General features: G+C 42.3%; 1 protein-coding gene across 1 annotated transcript in view; it reads left to right on the top strand.

Moving 5' to 3' along the window:
- NECAB2 (N-terminal EF-hand calcium binding protein 2) overlaps positions 1-26,063 on the top strand; it is a 211,352-nt gene that overhangs the window by 2,526 nt on the left and 182,763 nt on the right. The window contains exon 2 of the mRNA XM_063312989.1: positions 12,556-12,580. Within this exon, the coding sequence (XP_063169059.1) occupies positions 12,556-12,580 (25 nt within the window). The remainder of the gene's footprint in view (positions 1-12,555; positions 12,581-26,063) is intronic.

Consider the following 26,063-nt stretch of genomic DNA (forward strand, 5'->3'; position numbering starts at 1 on the left):
ACGTTGGAAAAAAATTAATGAGTTGAACAAATAAAGCTTACTGCTCTTCAATGCTCCTCTAGGACAGTGTTTCTCAACCTCGGCAACTTTAAGACGCGTGGACTTCAAGTCCCAGAATTCCCCAGCCAGCCAATTCTGGGACTTGAAGTCCATGCGTCTTAAAGTTGCCAAGGTTGAGAAACACTGGTTGGGAGGAACCGTTAGGAGAAATGAAAACAATTGTCCCTTTTTCTGGGAGTTGAAGTCAACACATCTTAAAGTTGCCGAGATTGAGAAACTGCTAGGAAGACAAGTAATGCCACTATCTTGCTGCAGCAGGAGTGACTGAGCTCAGAATGCAATTGAATAGAGCCGTGCTTTGCAATAAAAGATTTACACAGGGAGGCGGTTTCCAACAGCTTCTGTGTGCGCATTCTGTATCCTGTACGCTTTGTGAATCAGAACTAATGCTATTGGGGTCCCTGAAAGATCTAGTGGCATGATCCAAAGCAGGGGTACACTAGGCATCACGAATGTATGGGCTACGGGAGGAGGTTACCTGCTGTTTCTCTGTATGAGTCCCCCTTTGTGCATTAGGAGAGACTGTTTGTTAATTGAGTAAATCAGTGACTTGATTCAAAGCAAGCTGCCCTCGACTTCCTGAATTTACTTGTGGAGGGAGGAAGTTTCCTGCTGCATCCCTGCATGTGTCGTGCTCTGACATTGCACCTGGCAGCAATAATAGTAAGAATTCTCGGAGTTAACAGCAACCACAATAAAGCATGCCTCCTGTATTTGCCAGTTTGGAAAGCATGAAGAGAGCAAATGGCTTGCATGAACACAAAAACAGAATGAATCAGCTATTATTTCCCCACTTTTGGGAAATGCCATCCAAAATTGTTTCAGATGAGAGATTAACAGTGCCGGGTGGAACTTAGCTGAGGTAGCGGATGGAAATTTAGTCCCCTAAATGTTGCTGCTACTTAATATCCAAATCTCTTATCTGCTGCTGTTGGCTGATGAGCTGTGCAGGATCGATTCGTATCAGCATCCCTCGAAGAATCCCTTCTCCCCCTCGCAGGCTTCTGTGTTAACATTAAGACTAGTTTAATGGGTTCAGAAGAGAGAGATCCTCTCCAAATGGCTTGAAATGAAAAAGTGGTAGTGCAAAGCAAGTGTCCGCAGCTGTCAATATCTGAGCATCTTGCTCCAGCAGATTGATGCAATATTGGATGGAAGATATATATCCTGTGTTACTAATTTATTTCTTTGCAATTGCCTTAAAGGCAAGGTTGAGTAGGTTGCTGCAGTGCAGAATACTTTTGTTCTGATCACGACCTTTTTCAACCTATTCAGCTCCACTGTTGGCTAGCATTCTTCCTGTTGAACCAGTCGGCCTTCTCGTACAGTCCTTGGCCGGAACTCCTCTTAAGGTGGGAATTAAAACACAGAAAAGATAAACACATCTAAACTAAATGATTCTAAATAATATACCAATAATCAAGAGGATTGGTTAGAGCAGGTTTTACGAACAATCAGACAAAGTTTGGCCCCGTTCACAGAAGCAATCATCTTGGTTGGCTAATAGCAATGGTCCATAAAATAAATCCAAATGTCCCCAAAATTTAATTAATAAGGGGGTTGTAAAACATGACTTTGTAAAGTGGGCCGTGCAACAATACATGGGTCACATTTTCAGCTGCCCCTTTACCACAAGGGACAGAAGGTTTTCCCTGTTACTTTCCCTCAAGGACTGGTGTTTGGAAGTTCATTAAAACATCCACTGACTATCTTCAGTGTCCAGTTTTGAACTTTGTCCCTTCCTGGCTTCCCCAGACCGACTGTGCAGGCTTAGTTAAGAATCGACATTCACCAGATGGGCTTCCTGTTAGCATATGTGATAGGAGTCTGTAGCAAAACGTTGCAGGGGAGAAGTGCTTCTTTTCAGCGCTCCAACTAATCCACCTGTTCCTCTTCATGCTGGAGGTGCAGCGTAGCTTTGAAGCTCCTCTTGCCTGGGCATTTGGTATCCATAAAGAAGGCCATGCCAGATCCTATGAGGGCAACGTTCTTGTGCAGGGAGTTCAGGTAGTCCTCAACTTAGGACCATTAGTTTAGCGACCAAAGTTACAATGGTGTTGAAAAAAGTGACTTATTATTTACTTATTTTCTATCCCGCCTTTATTATTTTTATAAATAACTCAAGGTGGCAAACATACCCAATACTCCTTCCTCCTCCTATTTTCCCCACAACAACAACCCTGTGAGGTGGGTTGGGCTGAGAGAGAGGGACTGGCCCGCGGTCACCCAGCCGGCTTTCATGCCTAAGGCGGAACTAGAACTCACAGCCTCCTGTTTTCTAGACTGGAGTTTTAACCACTAGACCCAACTGGTTCTTACAACCGGTCCTCGCACTTACGACTGTCACAGTGTCCCTGTGGTCACATGATCGCCCCTTGCGACCTTCCCAGCCAGCCTCCGACAAGCAAAATCAATGGGAGAAGCTGGATTCACTTAATGACCGCAGTGATTCACTTAAAGTCTGCGGCAAAAAAGGTCATACAATCGGGTGTGACTCACTTAACAACCGCCTTGCTTAGCGACAGGAGTTCAGGTCCCCATTGTGGTTGTAAGCTGAGGACTACCTCTACAGCGGATGCTTGGAAGGGAAGGGAAGAGCAAATGAAAGCGAGTATTGTTCTGCAGTGCATTCCCATAATCTGGTTCCTTTCTAAGAGAAGACAATCACTTCCTCTCATGGTAGCAGGAAGGTGGAAATAACTTCTTCTACAGTTCTTCCGTAGGCAGACGCCAAGAAGATGGCAAATGACAATATATAAACCTCAGGACCTGAATGCTTGTGCCTGACACTATGACGCGAATCATGGGTTTGCGCTGAGGTGTCATGATCTCCTTTTGGGCGCTTGCGTTCTTGTGCTTTGTCCCAAACGTGTCTGTGTCTATCACAGATTAAGGCTTCAGCCAACAATTAAGCAACTTTGGGTTCTGGACATGTGACCAGATCCTGGGGACTTGCAAAGCTGACAATGCTCTCTAATTTTAGACAGTTTTATGGTAGGAGGAGACAGTTCTTAGGACTTCTTTTCCAGAAGAGAAACAAGACCGGCATCTACTAGGGCTTTAGGATAACTGAGGGATCTTCTTTGCTTTGAGAAGGGAAGGAAGTAATAATCAGACTTTCAAATTATTCTGTGTATTTGTGTCGTTTTCATGCTGCTTTGATGCAGTTTCTACTTCTGGCGAGAACAGTATTTCTCAAAGCAGCCGTAAAGAACTGTAACATTGAAATGACCCTGTTTTAGCTGGAAAAGCTAGAGACATTGCAGCTGGCTGAAGGTCTCTGGTGAAAATTTGGAGGGTTCATCTGCATCATCAGAAGAAATGCATTGCTGAATTTAACGCGACTTATTTTCAGACTGTTTTACGCGGAGTTGTAGTTTTGCCCTCCGAACCTAATTGTCAGATTTTCTTAGTGGTTTCCTTTGGAGCAATTTCTAAATATCAAGGAATAAAAAGCCTTGTTTGTGTATTGATTTACCTCTGGGGAGACGTTGTGCGGGTGGGCGCTAACAAAATGAGTTATTGCTTGTCCAAATTTATGCCGCTGCTCCTAAAATAATTTCCCCGGTGAAAGGAGAGCTACCCTATTATGTCTAAGTACATTTGTGAGGGGGGTTTGACATGCCTAAGAAGGATTTCAGGGCAGAACAGATCTGGGGCCAGAGTGAGCACAAGATTAATTGGATGAATTTGGTTTAAGGAATGGACATTTTTATTAGCTAAACAGCAGCTCTGGGGAGGCCTGGGCAGTCACGAGACCCAGAAAAGAGGGACAGCCCAGGAGATGTTAGGAAGGGCTGTTTTCCATCTGCTAGTGAGAATTGCCTCTCCAGAGCTACATTTCAGACAAAACTGTTAATGATCCGGAAAGAGGCATCTTATAAAATGCCAGTAGGAGCTTTTCTGCTGATGTTATCAAGTCTGCCTAAGTTTTTGCATTGTGGCCCCTTTTCAGCTGTTCCAGCGCAAGAAAAGCACAGAAAAAACTGCATTATCCTTTGTCAAGAAGGCAGAAATCCAGGGAGATTAGAGGGAGGCTTCCCAAATTGGTGTTCCCAGATGTGTTGGGCTTATAATTGCCAGGATACCCAACAATTCTGGTCATGCAGACTGATAGTCACAGAAAGGGTGGATCTTGGTCTGCTTAACTGTGGTTTGTTGAATCGCAAACAGCACAGCATTGATGTTTTTCCAGCCTTTCTCTGTTTCTAGCTATATATATTAATCTGCTTACCGAATGAACCTATTTCTGAATGAACCAATACACGGAATCATAAAGTAGCTGATATGCTGGATTCTCACAACATGCTAAGCTACCCCATCCCCCTCCTTGGTGCAAATATAGCAGCTGGATCTGTTCCTGATCTAGTTATGTGAACACAGTCTCTGGGTATAGGTGTCAGCCTTACCAGGTCGATCAGACAGGAAACACGACCAGATGAGCTAATTCTACTTCATTGTAAGGCTACATTAATAGAATTTTGCAAGTCTGAAAGTACAATCCTCCCCCACCCCTGACTCCTTTACAGCCTGAGAAACTAGGGAGGGTCCCTTCTGAGCCTCTTGCCCCATCCATTATGCAGCTGTGGGCTGTGTGCTCTCTTATCTGACCATTCCCTAGGCAGCACCTCTTAACCCCTACTCCCAAGGACTTTCCCAATAGGTGACTTCGGTTTCAGCTTCCTGATTCCTGAACTGATGCTTCAGCTGCAATCTTACTCTCCACAATTTATTTGTCAACTGCTATAGGGTCAAGCCCAACCCCTGGACACTATATGGATCAACACCTGCCATCACAACCTGTCCTTGATGATAATCTATTGCTCTTCCAGGGACAATCCATCTCCCTGATCCTGTCCATCTATCATATCCATTACCTTCCCTGTCTTCTGTTTCCTTGTCTATTTTTGAGGACACAGCAACTTGTACACAAGTTAGATATGCTAATTTTGGATGCAAGTAAAGATCTCACAGATCTAAGTTGCAACAGTCTGGACCACCAGTAGATGAGACCAAGACTTAAAGCTTTCTTGATCTCTTTCCTGCCACGTGGTAGTCATCTGGATTTTTGCAGCCTGAACCTGATAGCCCTATATAAGTAGCAAAGTCCACACTTGTACAGGGTGAACTGATTGGGTGAATTAATATGGCTTAGGTATTTGAAGCATAGGATGGAGTTAGATATAAACAATCAGCATTAAAGACTACGGACTATAGAATTAAGTCTTCGCAAAGTTGGGAAATGTACAAGATGAGAAGAGAGCAAAACTTTTACAACAACTGTCAGCCTTGTGAGGTAGTCCAGATAAGCAGCACACCCAGGAGTACTAGCTGTATCTTTATTGTAAGGTTAGAGTAGCAGAATCTTGCAAGTCTGAAAGTCTCTCCCCCATCACCTTTACAGTCCAAGAAACTAGGGAGGGTCCCTTCTGGGATGTTTTCCCTTCTCCCATTCCTTTTGTGGGCTCAGCTGCCTCTTATCTGCCCATTGCCTGGTCTGCAGCTCTTCTTCCTGTCCTCCAATACCATTTTATTCCCCCATACCATTTTATTTATTTATTATTCAAATTTTGCTACCACCCATCTCTCCCAAAAGGGGATGTACCATTACATCAGCTGGCACTGTAGCATTAAACCACTTGCATAGAGACTGAGTGTTTGCCTTTTGTTGTCTACATAGACAGTGTTGATCAAGATGGTGTATCAGATTGGAAGAGATGGAGCAAAGGAGCAAAGCCATGATAATAATAGCCCTGAAGCTGTTACGAGATTGTGTAATGGTATTGGCTTGCCCTCATGGAATGGACTTGTCATTTGGGATTCTATTTAATCCCCAGGGGTGCCCACCCTGATAGTGTTCTTTGGACAAGTTCTGTGAATAAGATTAGACCTACTGTATGCTGGAAGTTCATCATAAGTCTTTGAAGGAACACTGACAGAATGGGCTCAAAATCAGTTCTGGTGCTTTCCAAATGAGTTAGACTTCAACGTGTATGGTCCCACCATGCCATTTGGGGAGTATGAAAGCTGAAGTCCAGTGCATGGACTTCTATTTCATGGAGGGAGGAGAGGAAATTGCACCATCATTCTTGGGTGCTTAGTTCCACCATCCTTCCACCATTGTTATGGAGATGTGGGAAGATACCCAGAGAAAGCCACACCTGCTGCCTGTGAAGAATTTAGAAGTTCTTCATACATATTATTTGTGATGAATATGTGGGATAAAGCAACTGAGCTGCTTGTTGTCAAAGACAGTAAATCATGCAGATAGGCAACTAGCTCAAGAGGTAAAGGACTAGTTTGTCAGCTGTACAGCAATGTCCATATTTCTAGGAAATATCCCAAATTCTAGATGTTTATTCTTTACCAGATTGATCCTATTGCTTCCACAAAGATATCTTGGCTAATTGGTTCTTACTTTGCATTACTCTCATTTCAGAACAATCAAATATTTACTCAGAGCTACAGTATATTGCGAGAGTCATCATTTAATTCAGGGACAGTGTCGAATTAGTGCCCTTTCAGACTTCTTGATGATCGGATGACTAAAAGCAAACAGTGGAAGGCAAGGTTTTGGAATTAAAGCTGTCATGAGTATGGATGGTGAGCAGGAGGGGGCCCCTATCCAGGGGGGAAAATGCATGTGCAGTTTAGAGGCTTTGAACTGTCCTTCAAAGAAACCCAGAACAGACCCGCCTTTAGTTTTGGGGTTTATCTGCCTGGGTTTCCCACGCTCCTTCAGTTTGGTAGGATTTTTGTCTACTAGAGCAGTTAATAAACACTAGAGACTAATTCCTTGTCTCAGTGTGGTTTTTTGCTTAAGTTAGGACAAAAGCCCTCCTCACCCTGGTGCCATCCAAAGGCATTAGAACTACAAATCCCAGATTCCTCAGTCAGCCAGCTAGGGAGTTTGGGATCTTCGGTCTCAGTATATCTGGAGATTGCAAGATAAGGAGAGGACTGCCTTAGCATCACCATGGGATTTATTAGGTCTGTTTTTCCCTAGGAAAACATGCTGCACATTTATTCCAATCCATTGTTATAGATAGGCAGTTGAACTATATCTTTAACAGCTGGTTTTGCTGGTACAGAGGACTTCAAACGCAGCAGCTTTTTGCAAATTCTCATTTCAGATTAGCCTTTTTGATAGCACACTTTTGAGGGTGATTTGAGCCTGCATTTCCTTTAATGCTGGCTTCACCCAGATTCAAGCATCATTTGGGGTATATTTAAAGACAGAAATCAACATGACTGGTCTCTGTGATAGAATTGCTGAGATAATATTCTTTTTGATCCAATATTTTTCCGTCTGATGTTTCTTACGGCCCCTTTTTTCTTGCACCCCTGTTACTTTTAAATCTTTTGAGTTATGACCCAGAAAATAAAGCGTCCTGCTCTCTCGCTGAATGAAAGCTATTTTTGTGATAGCCCTTTAATCCCTTCTTGGCCGCCACCACAATTGTTCCTAGTTGTGGTGGTTTAATCAGGGGTCCTCCATAGCTCAGAGATTGAAATATATATATTTTAATTGAACAAACTTACCTACTGTTTTGAATGCAGATGCAAAAATATCTAGATTCCTGGTAGCTTTTAATTCTGGTGTGATGAATAGCAGCAAATATTGCCTACGGAGCATGGCAGTGAAGAAGGTTTTAAATTAAGTTATTGTCCTTTGGGGGGATTTCAGTAAAATGTTTATATCATGGGTATATGCAAAATTTGCTTTTCAACTGCTTGTTGGGACATGGAGAAGGGGAGCAAGTTGTGATCTTTTGTTCTTCATCCTAGATCTATCTATCTATCTATCTATCTATCTATCTATCTATCTATCTATCTATCTATCTATCTATCTATCTATCTATCTATCTATCTATCATCTATCTATCCTCTCTCTCTACCTCTACCTCTACTTCTCTGTCTCTGACTCTTATCTCTCCCTCTCTCTCTTTATTTATTTTATTTATTTATTTATCAAATGTGTCCCCGCCCATCTCTTCTGACCAGAGGGACTCTGGGCGGTTTACAATATAAAATAATAAATATATAATAAAATTCTAATAAAATACACTCTAAAACAACTTTATCATCTCTATCTCTGCCTCTGCCTCTACTTCTATATCTTAGGTTTGGCCAATTTCCTCTAGGCTGCTGTGGGCTTGGCAGCCAGGACAAAAAGAATTGTCATCCAGTCTGGTTCAGTATAATCTGCCAGAATAGAGAGAAAGTAATTGCTTGCTTGCTTGCTTGTTTATTTATTTATTTATCACATTTTTATCACCGCCCATCTCCCCCTCAAAGGAGGGACTCTGGCTGGTTAATGTCAGTGATTTTCCCAAGTTAAAGGTTTTGGCAGTGGGGCAGCCTAGAAACAAAGCCCTGTGAAGAGAGAGGGAAAGAGCCTTAAGAAAAAATAACCGATGGGGGATATGTGTAGAGAGTAAGGAAGAGGATCCTGATGGAGATAACTGTTACCTGGACAAAAGGGGCTGAAACATTATTTAAGCCCTGAAAAATGAGATAATACTCAGAAGTGGTTCAGACAGAACCTTTCCTAATTCACTGGAGCAGGAGCAGGAGACACAGCACATTCAGAGTCGCAACTGTTATTATAGCCAGTCTCAATAAGAGGAGTTTTAGCCTTCTTGTGGAGTGGATTTCCCAGTCTGGCCTACCTAGTGGGGCTGACAATACGAGAGCGCCATTCTGGTACCCTTCTAAAAGAGGTTGCACCAAAAAAAAGTCAAGTTCTGTCCTCTGTGGTTCCAGAGTGTAATGAACTCTGTTTCACTGAATGAGTTCAACAGAAGCTGGCCAGGACTGCTTACATTTGGATTCCTGCACTGAATAGGGGTGGGGTGGGGAATAGACTTGATGGCCTCAAGAGCCCCTTCAGACTGTAGGATGCTATAATCCTGCCAGGGGTATCCAATGCACATAAACAAGAGGTGGAACTTCAATCGCACCATCATGGGCACCATCTTGACTATTTTGACCATAACTTGCAGATGTCCCTGAATCCTGCTCAGGTAGCCAAAGGAGTGGAGATTTCTTATACCTGTAGACCTTCCCACAGTTGCTGTGGATCCAGGAGAAGAGAATAGCTGTGGCTCAGGGTTCAACCACAGAGTTCTTGGTGCCCTCTGAGCTTGGCGGTTGGCTTGCAGACGTGTCAAGACCCAACTAGGGAAACCAAATCTGATGATGTTCCCTAGCTGGGTCATGAAACCTCTGCAAGCCAACCGCCAAGCTCAGAGGGCGCCAAGGACCCCACAGTTAGGGTGGATCTGGCTAGATGGAAATAAGGGAATAGGAGGTGGTAGTGAGAAGTAAGCAGCTATGGAGGGGGGGACAGCTAAGCATGCATTGCCTAAGATACCACCCAAATCGGAAATTACTCTAGCATCCCCTTGTCAGCTCTGCCTCCTCGCCCCTGTAAGAAACGCACCTCACGATTCGGGATTGCATTCGTGGCGTGTAAAGGAAAGTGGAGATAACCTTGATGGAGGAATGAATAAGCCATTAAGGGAGGAGAAATAGCAACTCCATCTTAGAAAAGTGGAACGCATGAGAAAGAAACTCAGAATAGCTATCTTGTTTCTGTTTTGCATAACAGAGGAACGCAGGCAGGTGTTTAAGATTCTGTTAATAGACCCTACAGCAGCCAGCTTGCTGGCTGGGGAATTCTGGGAGTTGAAGTCCACACATCTCAAAGATGGCTGGGGAATTCTAGGAGTTGAAGTCCACACATCTCAAAGATGGCTGGGGAATTCTGGGAGTTGAATTCTGGGAGTTGAAGTCCACACATCTCAAAGATGGCTGGGGAATTCTGGGAGTTGAAGTCCACACATCTCAAAGATGGCTGGGGAATTTTGGGAGTTGAAGTCCACACATCTCAAAGATGGCTGGGGAATTCTGGGAGTTGAATTCTGGGAGTTGAAGTCCACACATCTCAAAGATGGCTGGAGAATTCTGGGAGTTGAATTCTGGGAGTTGAAGTCCACACATCTTAAAGGTGGCTGGGGAATTCTGGGAATTGAAGTCCACACATCTCAAAGTGGTTAAGGTTGAGAAACCCTGCCCTACAGCAATAAAGGAGCATTCCTGGAATCCTTGCAGTGTGTTTCCTGACCTGACTGACCTTGAAGGGCTGTGTTTCTTTGCACTTTTATTTCTGCCTGTCCTCTAGATTATTTATTTATTTTTCAATTTGTATGCTGCCTGACTCCCAATGACTCTGGGTGGCCCAGAACCATTGTCTGGAAAATTCCAGCTGGTGAACATTAATGGGTCTGCAATTATTATTATTATTATTATTATTATTATTATTATTATTATTATTATTATTTAAGTTAGCCATGAATTCCATGAATTGTAGTCCCAGCCAATCTGGAGAACATCTGTTTCAGGGAGGTTTGTCTTCAGGAACGAACTGCATCCATCTCTTAAGTGCTTTTTCGAACAGTTTTTTTTTAACTGTGTTTGTCTCCAGATATTATTTCCACAAAATGTCTCCTGTTATTTTGTGTGTGTGTCTCTCCCCCCTCCTTCCCCTGGTTCTGCTTTTGCTTGATTTGATCTAATTTTATCTCCTTCCCATGCAGTGAGCTGGTCTCTCTCTCTCTCTCTCTCTTTTTTTACTATTCTACATTAATTATACAAGCATTGCAAGTTCACGGAGCCCCGCTTTGCTGACAGGCTCTCTTATTTTTATGCTGGAGTGTCAAATATCATTTCACTGTGTTCTGTTTGCAGTGCTGACCGCCCTTGGCTTCTGGCTCATCTTTTCTAACTCCTCTAGGCTTGGCCCTCTAACACCTCTTCTCCCTTCTCCTTCTCCACCACTTTATTTTCCCAACAAATTGGGAAATGTCTTATATGCTTCAGATCCTCACCGGCGCAATTCAGTTATCTTTGTTCCACTTCCAGTTCTCCCTGGTTGTTCATTGGGATCTGTTTTTTGGGCAGCTGCTAAACATTGTGCAAAGGGAGGGTGGCAAAGAACAAGCATTCAAATTAAAAAGAAGATGGCCATGGCTTTGCACTACAGGTAGTCCTCGTTTAACAACCATTCATTTAGTGATGGTTTGGATTTAAGATAGTGCTGAAAAAACAGCCTCCGACCAGTCCTCACACTTAGAACCGTCACCACATCCCCACAGTCACATGATCATGATTTGGGCGCTTGGCAACCAGTTCACATTTATGACAGTTGCAGCATCCCGTGGTCACATGATTGCCATTTTCAACCTTCCCAACCACTTTCTGACAAGCAAAATCAATGGGGGACTGTGTGATTTGCTTAATGACCACTTGTTTCACTTAATGCTTGCAGTGATTTGTTTAACGATCGCTGCAAAAAAGGTTGTAAAATCGGGTCAGATTTGCTTAATGACCACTTCACTTAGCAACCAAAATTCCAGTCTCAATTGTGGTTGTTAAGTGAGGACTACCTGAACAGTAATCAGTTTCCTCCCCTGTGGACCCAGTGTCCTAACAGTCAGGAATCACGCTGAGACGAGGAGTAGGTCTCTAGTGTTTATTACTGCTATGTTAGACAGAAAATCCTAACAAACTGAAGAAGCGTGGGAAAACCCAGACAGATAAACCCCAAAGGCTAAGGCGGGCCTGATCTGTGTCTCTTTGAATGTCTGCTTAATTCCTCAGTACTACGCGTGCGTTTTCCCCCCTGGATAGAGGCCCCCTCCTGCTCGCCATCAGTACTCATGACACCCAGGAGAGTTTGCACCAGAGTAAGCCCCTCTCCCTGTTTCTATCCATCCCGTTAGATTTGGCAGAATAAGCATATTATGGGTCCTGTTAATCAAGGAATGTCATCTGGTGGGACCCAGGAAATGGTCTTTTCTCTTGTGGCCCCTGTCCTTTGGATCATCATTCCCAGGGAGATTAGGTTGGCCCCTACCCTGCTGGTCTTTCGCAAGGCCCTGAAGATACGGCTGGGATCCTGGGCACGGGTCTGATGGTCAGTTGGAGCCTCTGAGATGATTATTTTAAGTCCTGCTTGGTTGGTTTTTACCCTGGCTGCCAGTTAAGAATTTCATTTTGTGGTTTCTGTTTTTAATTGCTGTTAGATGCCCAGAGTCAGCACGGGGAGATGGGTGGCCATATAAATCAAAATAAACAAATAAATATGCCAAAGAATATTCCTAGCCACTGCGGTTTCTGCAATGTGATTTATAGTTTGGTGCAGAGTATGAACCCAGCCAAACTGGCTTATTCAACAAGCTACGGTGAACCAAATCATGGCTTAATGCAAAGTGTGAACAAGACCTCCAAAGCCAGAATTGTCCTTGTTTGATTTGGGCTTCATGTGCTGTTTTGATCTCCAGCCATTATAGTTTGTAAACTAGGGTTTATGGCTTAGCATGATATAAGAACTCAGCTAGTGGGCTTAATCCATGAAGAATCCAGTATTTGTTTGAACTGTAATGGCCAAGCTATAATGAAATAGTAAATATGTCTCTTTTTTAATTCTAGATCTTCAGACGAGCAGACAAAAATGGTGAGTTTCTTTCTTTTTTTGGCAATGTATAAATGGGATGCTGCATAGCTGAAAAGAACGGTGGCCCAGGTTTTTTTTAACAGAGATCCCTGGATTGAAACAAGGATTGTCTCTCTCTGAGTTGGGTGATTTTAGTGATTTTCATACAAAAGGAGGGGAAAGGTCCAGTGTTCTCACTGCTGCACAAGGAACTGTTTCTGCTTAAAATCAAGCTTGTGCTGCCACTGTTCCTTGTGCGTGTGTGTGTGCTCTCTCTCTCTGGGGTTTTTTTTTTCACAACTACAGTATAGGTTCTGGACATTGATCAAAGCTACCATCCTCCCAAATAGACCCATATTTTGAAGTTTTATTTATTTAGTGGGAAAAGAAAAAGACTTCAGAATATGGGTCAATTTGAAGGATGATAGCTTTAGTCAATGCCAGGAAGCTATACTGTAGTTGTGAAAAAAAAAATGCCCCGGAGTGAGAGAACATACACACAAAAACACACACACACAAGGAACACTGGCAGCACAAGCCTGATTTTAAGCAGAAACAGTTCCTTCTGCAGCAGTGAACACATTGGACTTTCTTTCTTTCTTTCTTTCTTTCTTTCTTTCTTTCTTTCTTTCTTTCTTTCTTTCTTTCTTTCTTTCTTTCTTTCTTTCTTACTTTCATGGTAGAGAGCCAGTCTGGTCTAGTCGTGAAGGCAACGGGCTAAAACCAGGGGTCTGTGAGTTCTAGACTTGCCTTAGGCATGAAACCCGGCTGGGTGACCTTGGGCCAGTCCCCCCCTCTCAGCCCACGACGTCAGGCTTGGGCGAGGAGCCGGCTGGTCAGTTCCTGTCGCAACCAATGGATCAACATTGGGTTGATCTGAAGAGTGGACCCTGCACCCGTGGGAAAAACACTAGGAAGAAGAAAAAATATTTAGTGGGAGAGAGTGAAAAAACTTATAAATGTTGTTTATTTGGGCCTGGGAGTTACAGTTTATTTATATGCTTAGGCCGTAATCGAGGGGGGAAAGATTGTAGAATATGGACAGATGTTTCTGAATCTAAGCACATGAAATTAAAAAAAAAAAAAAAGCATCTATTCATGCCTTCCGCCCTTCTTTCTATCAAGTAGTTGCATTTTATTTTCCCCCACATCCTCTTTGACCCTTTTTAATCCCCAGAGAAGTAATTGCTCGATTCTAAGATGTGCTTGTCACACTCCGCCTCAAGTCCTGGGTCCAGTTCTCAACCCCAGGCTTTAGGCACTGTTCAGAGAAGAGCTGAACTACAGATAGTCCTTGCTTAACAACCATTTGTTTAGTGGCAATCCAGACTTACGATGGTGCTGGAAAAACCGACTTACAACCAGTCCTCACACTTATGCCGTTGCAGCATCCATGCGGTCACGTGATCACAATTTGGGCGCTTGGCAACCAGTTTGCATTTATGACCGTCGCAGCATCCTGTGGTCATGTGATCGCCCTTTTTGACCTCCCCAGCCAGCTTCTGGCAAGCAAAATCAGTGGGGAACTGCGTGATTCACTTAATGGCCACATGGTTCACTTAATGCCCATGGTGATTCACTTAACAACCGCTGCAAAAAAGGTTGTAAAGTCAGGTTGGATTTGCTTAATGACCACTCTGCTTAGCAACCGAAATTCCGGTCCCAATTGTTAAGCGAGGACTACTTGTAGAAATGAAGTGCTAATAAGAATTGAGGATGTTGATTTTTGCAAAGAGGAGACTTCGATTGGGAGATGTGCTAGTGCTCTTTGAATGCCTGAAATGGACTCTGCAGAAGAAAATCCAGAATACAGTATTTATGATCCCAAAACACAGGGCACAGTTGTATTGGTTTGTTGTTATTTACGCTCATTTATATGCAGTTTCCTCCTAGGGTTCTAGCCCGCTCACAGATGGCCCGTAACGGACTGAAGTTAAAGATTCAGACTGAACGTTGGGAAAAACTTCCTAACTGTACGAACAGTCTGACAGTAGGAGGACTGGGCGTGCTTCAGAAATGCTTCGAAGGAGACCTGCCTTGGCTCTCGTGCCAGTGCGCGTGCGGCCTCGCTCTGCTGCACACTGAAGTAGCCTGACTTTTTTTTTTGCAGGCTTCTGCATCAGCCTGACCAAAGAATGTGGCCTGTTAAAGAAGGCAGTGTGTTGAAGGTGATGTGGTTCCTAGAGGCACTTTCTTAAGCCTGCGCGGAAGGAAGGAAGGAAGGAAGGAAGGAAGGAAGGAAGGAAGGAAGGAAGGAAGGAAGGAAGGAAGGAAGGAAGGAAGGAAGGAAGGAAGGAAGGAAGGAAGGGTGGAAGGGTGGAAGGGTGGAAGGGTGGAAGGGTGGAAGGGTGGAAGGGTGGAAGCGCTGTGCTGGGGAGAGGTCTGCGACAGTTCTTTTGAATAATTTTCAATTCAACCCCAGATAATTGTACCGATGGTCTGAGAAGGTGACGGGCTTTCCTTTCGTGATATGGTATATTCAACCAGAAGCCGGACACCCGTTTGTCAGAGTAGCTTTAAATTCCAGTCTTGCACTGAGTAGAAGCTAGTTGATAGTGTCAGTACCCCCTTATACAGGCATACCTCGGAGATGTTGTGGGTTCGGTTCCAGACCACTGCAATAAAGCAAATATTGCAATGAAGCAAGTCACACAGATTTTTGGTTTCCTAGTACATATAAAAGTTATGTTTACACTATAACAGGTAGTCCTCACTTAACAATCACAATTGGGACCTGAACTTAGATTGTTAAGCAATGTGGCCATTAAGTGAATCCGGACTCGATTTTACAACCATTTTGTGGCAGTCGTTAAGCGAATCACATGGACATTAAATGAGCGAAGTGGTAGTTAAGCGAATCACATGATTTCCTATTGATTTTGCTTATTGGAAACCGGCTGGGAAGGTCGAAAATGGCGATCATGTGACTGCAGGATGCTGCAACTGTTGTAAATGTGAGCTGGTTGCCAAATGCCTGAATTGCAATCGTGTGACCATGGGCATACTGCGACAGTCATAAGTGTGAAGAATGGTCATAAGTCGGTCTTTTCAGTGCCGTCATAAGTCCGGACAAATGGTTGTTAAGCGAGGACTACCTGTACCATAGTCTATTAAGTGTGCAATAGCATTATGTCTAAAAGACAATGTACATATATTAATTTAAAAAACACTTTATTGCTAAAAATCCTAATCTGTTAGAAACATGGTGCCTATAGACTTCCTCAATGCAGGGTTACCACAAATCTTCAATTTGTAAAAAAATGCAGTATCTGTAAGGCACAATAAAACGGTGTGCCTGTATTTAAAATGCCACAGATTCCCATGCCCCTACTTCTATAGAAACAATGAAGCATTAGAAACTAAACTGTGTGAATATCAGCAGTGTATCCTGTCACAATTATAATCAGGCGCGGAGATTTAAGCCCTGCAAGTTAGTAGAGCTTTTGTTTTGAGTGCTGAGATTCACCTTCAGCCCTAACAGCCCCAGAAGAAGAAAAAATGACTGTGAATGTGTTGTGACAGCAACAACATGTAGTTGAAGACATTTTGCCAAAGGAAATATACAGCTTTCCAATTATGCAGCCACAAGACAGGGGCACAGCTGTGATTTATTCTTAAATTATAGGAAAGAGGGGAGGTTTCTTATCGGCGTTTATGCAATGATTGCTTTTCCTGACCTGGGTCTCCTGGAAACTCCCCTCTCTGAATTATTTGGAGCAGTGGTTTTCAAACTTGGCAACTTTAAGAGGTGTGGACTTCAACTCCCAGAATTCCCCAGCCAACACGTCTTAAAATTGCCAAGTCTGAAAATCACTGGTTTAGAGCAAATTCAAGACCGATCCATTCCTAACCCAAGGCTGATTAAACGTCTGTGCAGACGTTTAAAAGATCATTTCCTCTGCTCACTCTTAATTTCTCCATGTTTATGAATGAAGATAGATTTTAATAATGTGCCAGAATCTCTTCAGTTCTCAAAAGCTTTCTTCCCTGCAACTGAGGCATTAATTTTTCCCAAGATGCTTTAGAATTTCTTTGCAATGTTCATTTGGTGCTGGGTTTAGCCTCTGCTCATGTTGGTTAGCTGGTTAGCTTGCTTTGCCATGCTCATTTCTGGACCAACCTCCCAGGGTACAGTTGTTTTATGCTGTGTCCCCTTGAGGATTGCATTAAGGCAGCCTTTCTCAACCTTTTGACCCTGGAGGAACCGTTGAAATATTTTTCAGGCCTCGAGGAACCCCTGTACATTCAGGCTCAAATATAGGCCAGAAATCGCAAAATCATTATATTTGTTTCATGGGTAGGCCTGTATATATGCATGAACAGCCTTCTTAAACTAAAAATAAAGAATGAAACTTACCTCTTTAATGTGAAGCTGCCCAAATTTGAAATATTTTTTTTAAATAGATTGTGTTCTCCTGGGGAACCCCTAGTGACCTCTTGAGGAACCCTGGTTGAGAAACCCTGCATTAAGGAAAGGATCGAAAGCAATAGTCCACTGCAGAGATAATTTTAAAAGGAAATTTAAAACACACACGCTCGACCACCTCATAGGTGAAGCATGTATCAAAACAATTTTACAGAAATGTTTTCCTTTGGGGTCAGAGAAAAATAAAAGCATTTTCCGTCTCATGAAACTGAATGGGAATGGGAAGAAAAAAACGCAGACGAGTTTTTCAGCACAGCAAAAATTCTGCTCAAGGAATACACAATACACAAATAGAATACACAAAGGAATAGAATACACAAAATTCTCAGGGTATGTAGTAATCCATTTATTTTGGCATCCAAGATCTCATGAATTAAACAGAAATAGCTGATATCTGTCTGGACCGATGAGTTAAATAACAAACTATTTTTTTCTTCAAAGGCAACGAGAAACTGAAATTGTGATGTAAACATGAAAAGGGCCGGTGGTTTAAGATTAAAAAAAAAAGGCAATGCACTTTCTTGGTTGTCCTTCAGGGATATTTGATAGGGACTGCTAGTGATAATATGTGTTGTAAAATGGCTTTTTGAAAATGTCCCACCAGTTTTGTGGGCACAGAAAATTGGTGGATTTTTTTTTCTGAAGTTCTGTAAGAAAGATGTAGCATTCCATTAACTTGTGAAGAACAGGACCGCCTTCACTTTCTTTGGCTTTTATGGCAAAAGTAGGTTTATTTGTGGCAAAAGTAGATCAGAAGTAACTTCATTTCTTCTAAGTTGATTGATTCTTAGTTGATATATGGTAAGTTCATATAGTTTAACATTTTGCCAGTACAAACACGGAATTCGTGTGCTGAGGTTTCCTCTTATCAACTATATCCCTGGTAGTGGGGAATCTTGAAGCAGAAGGAACTGTTTCAGTCTCCCTTTCGTTTATTCAGCAGACCAAAAATTTGTAAACAATTAGAACTTATTTGACAATAATATTGGAAGAACAGACTGTATCAGATATAAATTATTTCTGTTTACAGGTACATTAACAAAACGCTGTGCTTATTTACAGAATGATAGTTTACTTTTTCACAAAGTCCTCACATGCCTTGTTTTGCCTATTTTTTCTATACTATACTTTTTAAAAAAAAATCTGTCCAATCGTATCCGATTCTTGGAGGCTGCCTGGACAAGTCCCTGCAGTTTTCTTGGCAAGGTTTTTCAGAAGTGGTTTGCCATTTCCTCCTTCCTGGGGCTGAGAGAAAGTGACTGGCCCTTCGCCATGCAGATGGCTTTGTGCCTAAGTTGGAACTAGAACTCACGGTCTCCTGGTTTCCAGCCTGGGGCCTTTACCACTACACCAAACTGGCTCTCATACTATATTAACTTATGCCAAAATATAATTTGGAAGTAGTCCTTTGGACCTCATTTGAACTCACCAGCCCCCCTCTGCTCTTCCTTAAAGCAGACTGACTTTTTATAGACTTCTGTTGAGCCTGTAAAAAGTTATGGCTCCTTAAGGGGACCTATATGCATTGTATAAATTAACAAGGAGCACATCCTTCAAAATCTGCTTTGTTATGTGCCTGCTTGGGCAGAGAGATTTTCTGCTTCGGCATCTTTATTCCCTGAAGTTATTGATGAAAATACTTGAAAAAAAAATTACCAGACCAGATAAAGTGTGGCCTTTTCAAAAAAACTCTACAGAGGTTTACCAGCTTTGCATGGTCATCCCAAGAAACTTTGTGTGGTCACTCCAAGAACTCTTTCCAATAAATGCTTTGTGGGGAGGGGAGCTAACATTTATCTTTTTGAAAAAAAAAAATCCAGGCAGAAATATTTTCCAAAATCCAGTTTCTCCCTGGCCCTTCTTGGACATAATGGATATTGTTTCCCTTTTTTCCTACGATACTATTGGCTGTGTTGACTTGGGTTAGGGAATTGGAATGTTTCTGAAGTGCCACCAATCTATAGGCCAAAGAAAATGTGTATAATGCTCCTTGGAGATGGGGAAACATCTTGATGTCCCATAATGATAGAACAAGTTTATTGATGTTTCAAACCGGCACCAACTATAATGGTGGTAGGGGTGGTGACTCAATGATGTCCTCATCTGCAGCATCCTCAGAATCATGATGTTGCTGCTATAGTGTAGGAAAAAGGACTGGCATATACTACAGAAACCTGGTTAAGGGACAAGAGGAGGAAACAACCTCTCCTAGGTCTTTCTCCTTTGAAACGCAACAGGTTAGGACTGGACAGGGGGAGGGGTCCTGGCTATGGCTTATTGGAACACCATCTCACTGACCAACAACTTTGCCAATTGTGTGTGTTTGGTGGTACTGTAGAGGTGTGTGCAATTCCAATCAGAAGTTGGCAAAGGTTCTTTGGATCTGGTGTGGGCATCCTCACTGTATTTGTGATTTCATCCTGGGTTCATGGTGGTAGCAGTATAGGCTCAGGAGAATACTCATTTGAGTTCAAGAGGTGTTATGGAGGTGGCAAGAGGATGGGACTACAACAGTGCCACTTGAATTCAAAAGATTTGCCAGTGGCCCATGGGGCACATCTTTAAAACTCTAATTGGATTATGGACTGGTTATACTGAGGACTTCTTCTTCCATTACGCAGCTGCCCAGTTTCTTAGATCAATGGGAGAATGTTGAGCAGGTCAACAGACTGCAGGAAAGGGCCTTCTCCTGTGTGTTTCTGAGGCTTATGGAACGTAATTCCTATGTGTGTTTGGTTTCCACTCTTGTGTTATTTAACAAGATGGTAAAAAATGAATCTCTTTTGCCAAGTGTTCGTATTTTAATGACTAACGTTGACATTGGTTTGGGTTTTAATGGTATAATTTTGGTCTGTGTTTTATACTGAGTATTTTTTAATGACCGTTGTAAACTGCTTTGAGTGTTGGAAGAGACAGAAATAAGTAAATAATAATAAGTAAATAATCCAGGGGCTGTTGAAACGCCATGATGCTGTGTCCTTGCCATGTGGTTCTACCTGGTGACCCGTAAAATGACAATTTGCATCAACAAATTACAGCTCCATTAACAAGTCAAAGGATGAAATGTGAAAACATTGCCAGGCACTTAAAAGCTTTTACATATTGTGCTCGCCGGATTTGCAGGTACACGACAAAGTTAACACTGAAACTGAGTTTCAGCAGAGCCAGCACACTGGACAAACCACAAGCCATTACTGAATAGCCTCAGTTTGCAATTGTGGGGCTTCTGAGATTAAAATGGGTTTTGCAGAGTTAGCCATGCGTATAGATACAATGCATTCATCCCTGGTAACCTTTACTGCTTAAGAGCCACAGTTGAGAAGATGGCTCAGGTTTGAAAGATTGGTTATCGTTCATTTGCTAAGATAGCTCTGCTCAAACAGATTGCTAGCAGGAGATGGGTGATGGGTCCTACAGGCTCATTGTGCCCCTGATGTCATTTTCTCTGGGGCAAATCCTTTGATTTGTGCATTCATTCTAGGTCTACTCAAAATCACCATGGAAAATACACAATGAGACAGTCTAGATCAGCCTTTCTCAACCTTTTGACCCTGGAAGAACCCTTGAAATATTTTTCCTTGGAATATTTTCCAGCCTCGGGGAAACCCTGCACATTCAGGCTCAAATAAAGTCCAGGCGTTACAAAATCATTATATTTGTTTCATGGGTAGGCCTGCATAGATGCATTAACAGTGTTCTTAAACTAAAAACAAGGAATGAAACTTACCTCTTTAATGTGAAGTTGCCCAAATTTGAAATATTTTTTAAAATCGTGATCTCCCAGGCAACCCCTGGTGACCTCTCATGGGACCCTAGGGTGCCATGGAACCCTGGTGGATAAACCCTGGTCCGATCGGAAGGTCGGCGGTTCAAAACCGCGCGGCGGGGTGAGCTCCCGTTGCTCGTCCCAGCTCCTGCTCACCTAGCAGTTCGAAAACATGCCAATGTGAGTAGATCAATAGGTACCGCTTCGGCGGGAAGGTAACGGTGTTCCGTGTTGTCATGCTGGCCACAGGACCACGGAAGTGTCTACGGACAACACCGGCTCTAAGGCTTAGAAACGGAGATGAGCACCGCCCCCTAGAGTCGGACTCGACTGGACTTTACGTCAAGGGAAACCTTTACCTTTACCTACATAGTGAGCATTTCACACAAGAGGTGGGGAATCCACTTGTTCATATTTCTTCAGCTTCTAGTTGGTCACTGAGATCTGCTTTAAAACCTTGACTTGTCATAATATTAGGCAACTGAGATATTGGCACTTGCCCATTGCAACTCCTTTTGTGGATCCGAAGAGGTACATCAAGCAGATGCTCTGCAACTATATGAACTATGGACTGGGTTATGGTGGGGCGTAAGTTGTTTGGGTCCAAGATATAATTAATTAAATGATGTTTTCTACGCTCCTGTGCCTAGGATTGGAACTGCAAACTTGAATGTCCTGTAATAATTGTCTGATGGAAGTGGACATTCACTCCCAGCTCTGCCGAGAAGAAATAAATTCTCTGGTTTCATTAGCTCCCAGTTCCCAACTCAGTTTATTTTCAGCCTTGATTTGTTTCACTGGTCATTAATTATCCAAATTAGATGGCAATAGGTTAGTAACAAAGAGTTAGTGTTTTCTATATCTCTTTGCTCTTTGGACCAGTTGTCCAAATTTTTGCAGGCCAAATCTGGTACCCCTTGATGGGCCAGAAGCTTGAGGACAATTCTGTTATGGACATCTCACAAAATGGATGCTATAGGGAGGGAGAAAGGGTTTATTTTTATTTGTCAAATTTCTCTGCTGCCCATCTCATATACAACAATAAGGGTTGTTTATTTACAAGTTGGCTGCCATGGTGGACTATTGCTAGACATTAAACACTGAACAGGAATCTAGTGTTACTCTCTGCCTAATAGTCTGGATCAGTGTTTCTCAACCTTGGGAACTTTAAGATGTGTGGACTTCAACTCCCAGAATTCTCCAGCCAGCATGGAGGTCTGGATGCTATCTACCTCTTCCAATTTCCTTTGCCTTTTTTCTGGATACACTCCAGTACTTTCATTGGTCAGAAGACATCCTCTGTTTTGATTTTCTAAGAACCCATTCAGGGCCCAGAGCCATTCTTGGAAATGAATGTTGCCAGAGAGTTTGGTGGGCATGAAGAAAAGTGTCTGTAGATGTTTTGGTCCTCACCAAAAGTATCTGTGGGTATTTGGGTCCTCACAGTAGCAAAATAAGGTTCCTTGTCCTGGCATTCTAATCTACTTGCAATGAATTCTATTCTTGATCGGTGTCCTATTAATATAGTATATCTTCTCATATTTGATTTTCCACAGGATAGCAGGATACTTAATAATTTAAGCCTACACATTGCAAGAAAGCCAGAATAGTTTAAGCTGTCTGATTCCTAAAGCTGCCCTATAAAAGCCTTGGGTAACTGTTAGGGTATTTTAATTTACAAACTAAGTACACTTAATAAGGTACTTGCTTTGTTTTTTTTTTAATTAGAAGAGGATTAAGATCCCAACATTAATTGCTGAAAACAAAAACATAAACCAAAAGTAATTATTGTAATCACCATTAGATTGAGGCTATGAATGTGGATTTATGTATCTACAAAACCTCTCAGGTATTTTTTGGGCAAGTCTATTTTGGTATTTGTAAATTATTCTGGTAATAGAGATGGGTGATTCCATTAATTCTGCTAGAAGTAGAAATGTGCAGAATTAGACCAGTTCTTAGCGGAACTTGAAATGAACAAAATTTTCGTCCATCTATACCTGGCCACACTGAAGACATGCAGCTGTTCGCAGCATGAGACAATGGAGAAAACCTGGCTGGATCTTAGCCCAGCAGCTGTGCATCAAAGCAGCAAAAGACTCAAATACCACAATTGCTAGTTAAGTGAAAATAGCCAGGAACAAATATGCTACTGTCATACCTTATGCTGAACCACATGTAATGATATGTGAGAAAGACCTTGGGAGACTGGGCAAAGAGACACTGCCAAGGTAATGGTCAGATAAGAGGCAGCAGAGCCTGCAGCTGCATAATGGGTGTGGCAAGAAGCTCAGAAGGGACTGTTCCTAGTTCCTCAGGCTGTAAAGGAGAAGGGGGGGGGAGAACTGTACTTTCAGACATGCAAGGCTCTGTCAATGTAGCTTTACAATATAGAATTAGCTCATCTAGTTGTGATTCCTATCCGCTTTACCCCGTGAGGCCAACATCCACCTTGCAAGTCTGAAAGTTGGAGTCCGCACACCTTAAAGTTGCTGAGGTTGAGGAACACTGCTATAGAGCTTTGCCTCTTGATTAGGATTCCTGGTAATCTTTTTAAAGAAATTTCATGGCATGAGAAACATGGGACCTTTTGTATAACTGTTACAGAGGGAATAAATACTGTATGTGTGGTTGTCTGAAGCTTCTAGAGAAAGGAAGTAATTTAATTCATCCTCCCTTAATATATATTCTTGCTAGTTGAAGTGTTTTCTGAAGTATGGTAGCTGAACTGAAACAAGTAAGTGAAATAATTTTTATTTGCAGTCATGACTGGTTGTTTCTGTGTTAGAAACTTAGCTGCTTTAATCCAAAGTGACTTTCACATAAAAAAAAAAGTTACCATACATCAAGTCAAGGGCAGAATATTTAAATGGGAAGAAGCTGCAGATTTTTTTTTACATTAAAAGACATGACAGATCAGCCCTAGAGATGGTTTTTATGGTAATTATGTTTTTAAAAAAGTTGGATTCTGAGAAAAACTTGAAAGGATATATTGATCATATGCTAAAAAGGTCCTTGGATCTTTTGGCCTTGATTTAAGTTAGAAATAAGTGACCCTCCCCGTATGGTTTATTTTATTCTGTCCACTCTAGCAGAATGGCTGTGTGAAAGCGTCTACTGTATTAGTATGTAATCCATTGTATATGGCTTAATGTGATATATATATATTTATATACACACACACACACACACACACACACAATATGTGTATGTGTGTGTGTGCGTGTATCCATTCAATTGTGTCTGATTCTCAGAGACTTCCTGGACAAGTCCCTGCAGTTTGCTTGGCAAGGTTTTTCAGAAGTGGTTTGCCATTGCCTCTTTCCTGGGGCTGCGAGAGAGAGACTGGCCCACAGTCACCCAGCTGGCTTTGTGCCCAAGGTGAAACTAGAACTCACGTGGTGCCTGAACCATGACACCAAACTGGCTCTCTAATGTGTAATATGAACTTAACCAATTGTAGTTTAAGCAGAATCTGCTTTAGCACAGTGTATGATCACAGCCGAAAAATGTTGAATTACCAAAAGCCATTAGATAAATCTGTTGTGAGATCAATTTAGGAATTCAGTATTTTGTTCCAGGCATTCTATTCAAAGAGTGTAGCATAGTTCTTACTACAGATATAGAAAGGGGCAATTAAGACTCAACATGAAAAGCAGTCTTGTCACTCAACTTGAGGCTAACAGAAATTATTTTAATAGAAGAGCATGGGCACTTGTAGCCATAGAGACAGACCTATCTACAAAATCTGACTGTGCTCACTTTCTCATTTCCAACCTTAATCTCCTCTGCTCCCTTTGCTTTTAAACATGAGTTTTAAAAAGTGTGCACAAGAATGCACATGAAAATCCATGTATTTTTTTGCACATTTCTCTTAGCGTATGCATTTAGCAAATGATCTATATACCCTTTTCTTAACTTGTACTGTTTTGGGCCAATAATTTTCTTCCATAGCTATATTTTTGTGCTTCCCTAACAGAGATACCTTTTTTTGCATTTTTGGGTTGCATTACAAAATTCAGTAAAATATACAGATAAACATACAGCTCCATTCTGGGTTCAGGAAGTACAAATTTGAGTGGGCTTGTATTTTTTTAAAAGGTGAACCACATAACTTTCTTCTCCAACCCTAATTGATGATGATTACAAGCTTCCTCAGATAGCAGAGTTGAATGATTAGATGGGAGTGGCATGTTTAGGGCAGCCATTGTCTGCTTAATATCTTCCCAGAGTTTAGGGATTTCAGCTCAATCATGCTGGCCGCAAATTCTTGGAGTCATTTTCATGCTTTGCAATGAGTTTGCCACGAGAAAGCAGCACTGATTTATTAATTACTTGTGAAAAGAACTGAAGTTAATGAAGTCCTGATCGTAGCCCATTCTAAGCAGTGGAATCTGCCAGTTCCCCCACACTACAGCCCAAGTTTGTAAGCTGTTCCCAACGGAGGTCAATTCTCATCCACTTCGATCTTTCCACAGGCGATATGCAAACTGGTTTCCAGAATGGAGATATGGTGGGGAGCCAGCTTCTCCAGTCCCAAAGCAAAGGCTTGGAGATCTCTCTGTTGCAAGACACACCAGAGGAAAAGCACCTTGTATTCTGATGGTTGCTGGGCAGATGGAATTTTTGGCTCCTGAATTGCAGGAGTCTGTACAAAAATATAAGGAGAATGGCCAGCTGCTATTAGGGGCTATTCTCCAGCTGTGATAAGACCTCAGTCTTCTCCAAGTGACCTCAGTCATGACCACTTTGACCCTTTCTGTGCCCAGGTTAAAGTGGTAGAGATAGAACTAAAAACCATGGAGACCTTGGTATCTCCAGCTTGGAGAGCATTTTCTCCTTGCACAGGGGCTGGCCTGGGAAGATCCTACTTGTCCTTCAGCGATGGACAATGATGTCCCGGGGCAGATACAGCACCAGGGTCCCAGACTTCCTTGCAAGGGAAGCTTTGGAGAAGACCTGACCAAGGGCAGGCAGACATTTATAGAAAACATGTCCAAGGGGAAATCGTCAAAAATTGTATTTAGAGTACATCAGACTCCCCCCAAAAATGTACTTGAGAGAAGGGATTCAGATTTTCTTTGTTGGAGATATTTAAAAATTGAGGGCTCATTGACCCATAAGATATGGCCCGGGGATCATTTGTCAGTTTTTTGGAATGGTATTTTAATGCACATAAATAGATTTATGGGGAAATCGTTACAGGTTAAAGATGTTACTGTGATGTTGAATCGTATACCAGAATTTTGGAATGTGACTTTCAGGAATTATGGTTGTATCATGCGTGGGGGTGGGGAGTGGGGGTAGCTAAA

Source organism: Candoia aspera, chromosome 11 (genome assembly GCF_035149785.1).
Source record: "Candoia aspera isolate rCanAsp1 chromosome 11, rCanAsp1.hap2, whole genome shotgun sequence".
NCBI classification, from domain to species: Eukaryota; Metazoa; Chordata; class Lepidosauria; order Squamata; family Boidae; genus Candoia; species Candoia aspera.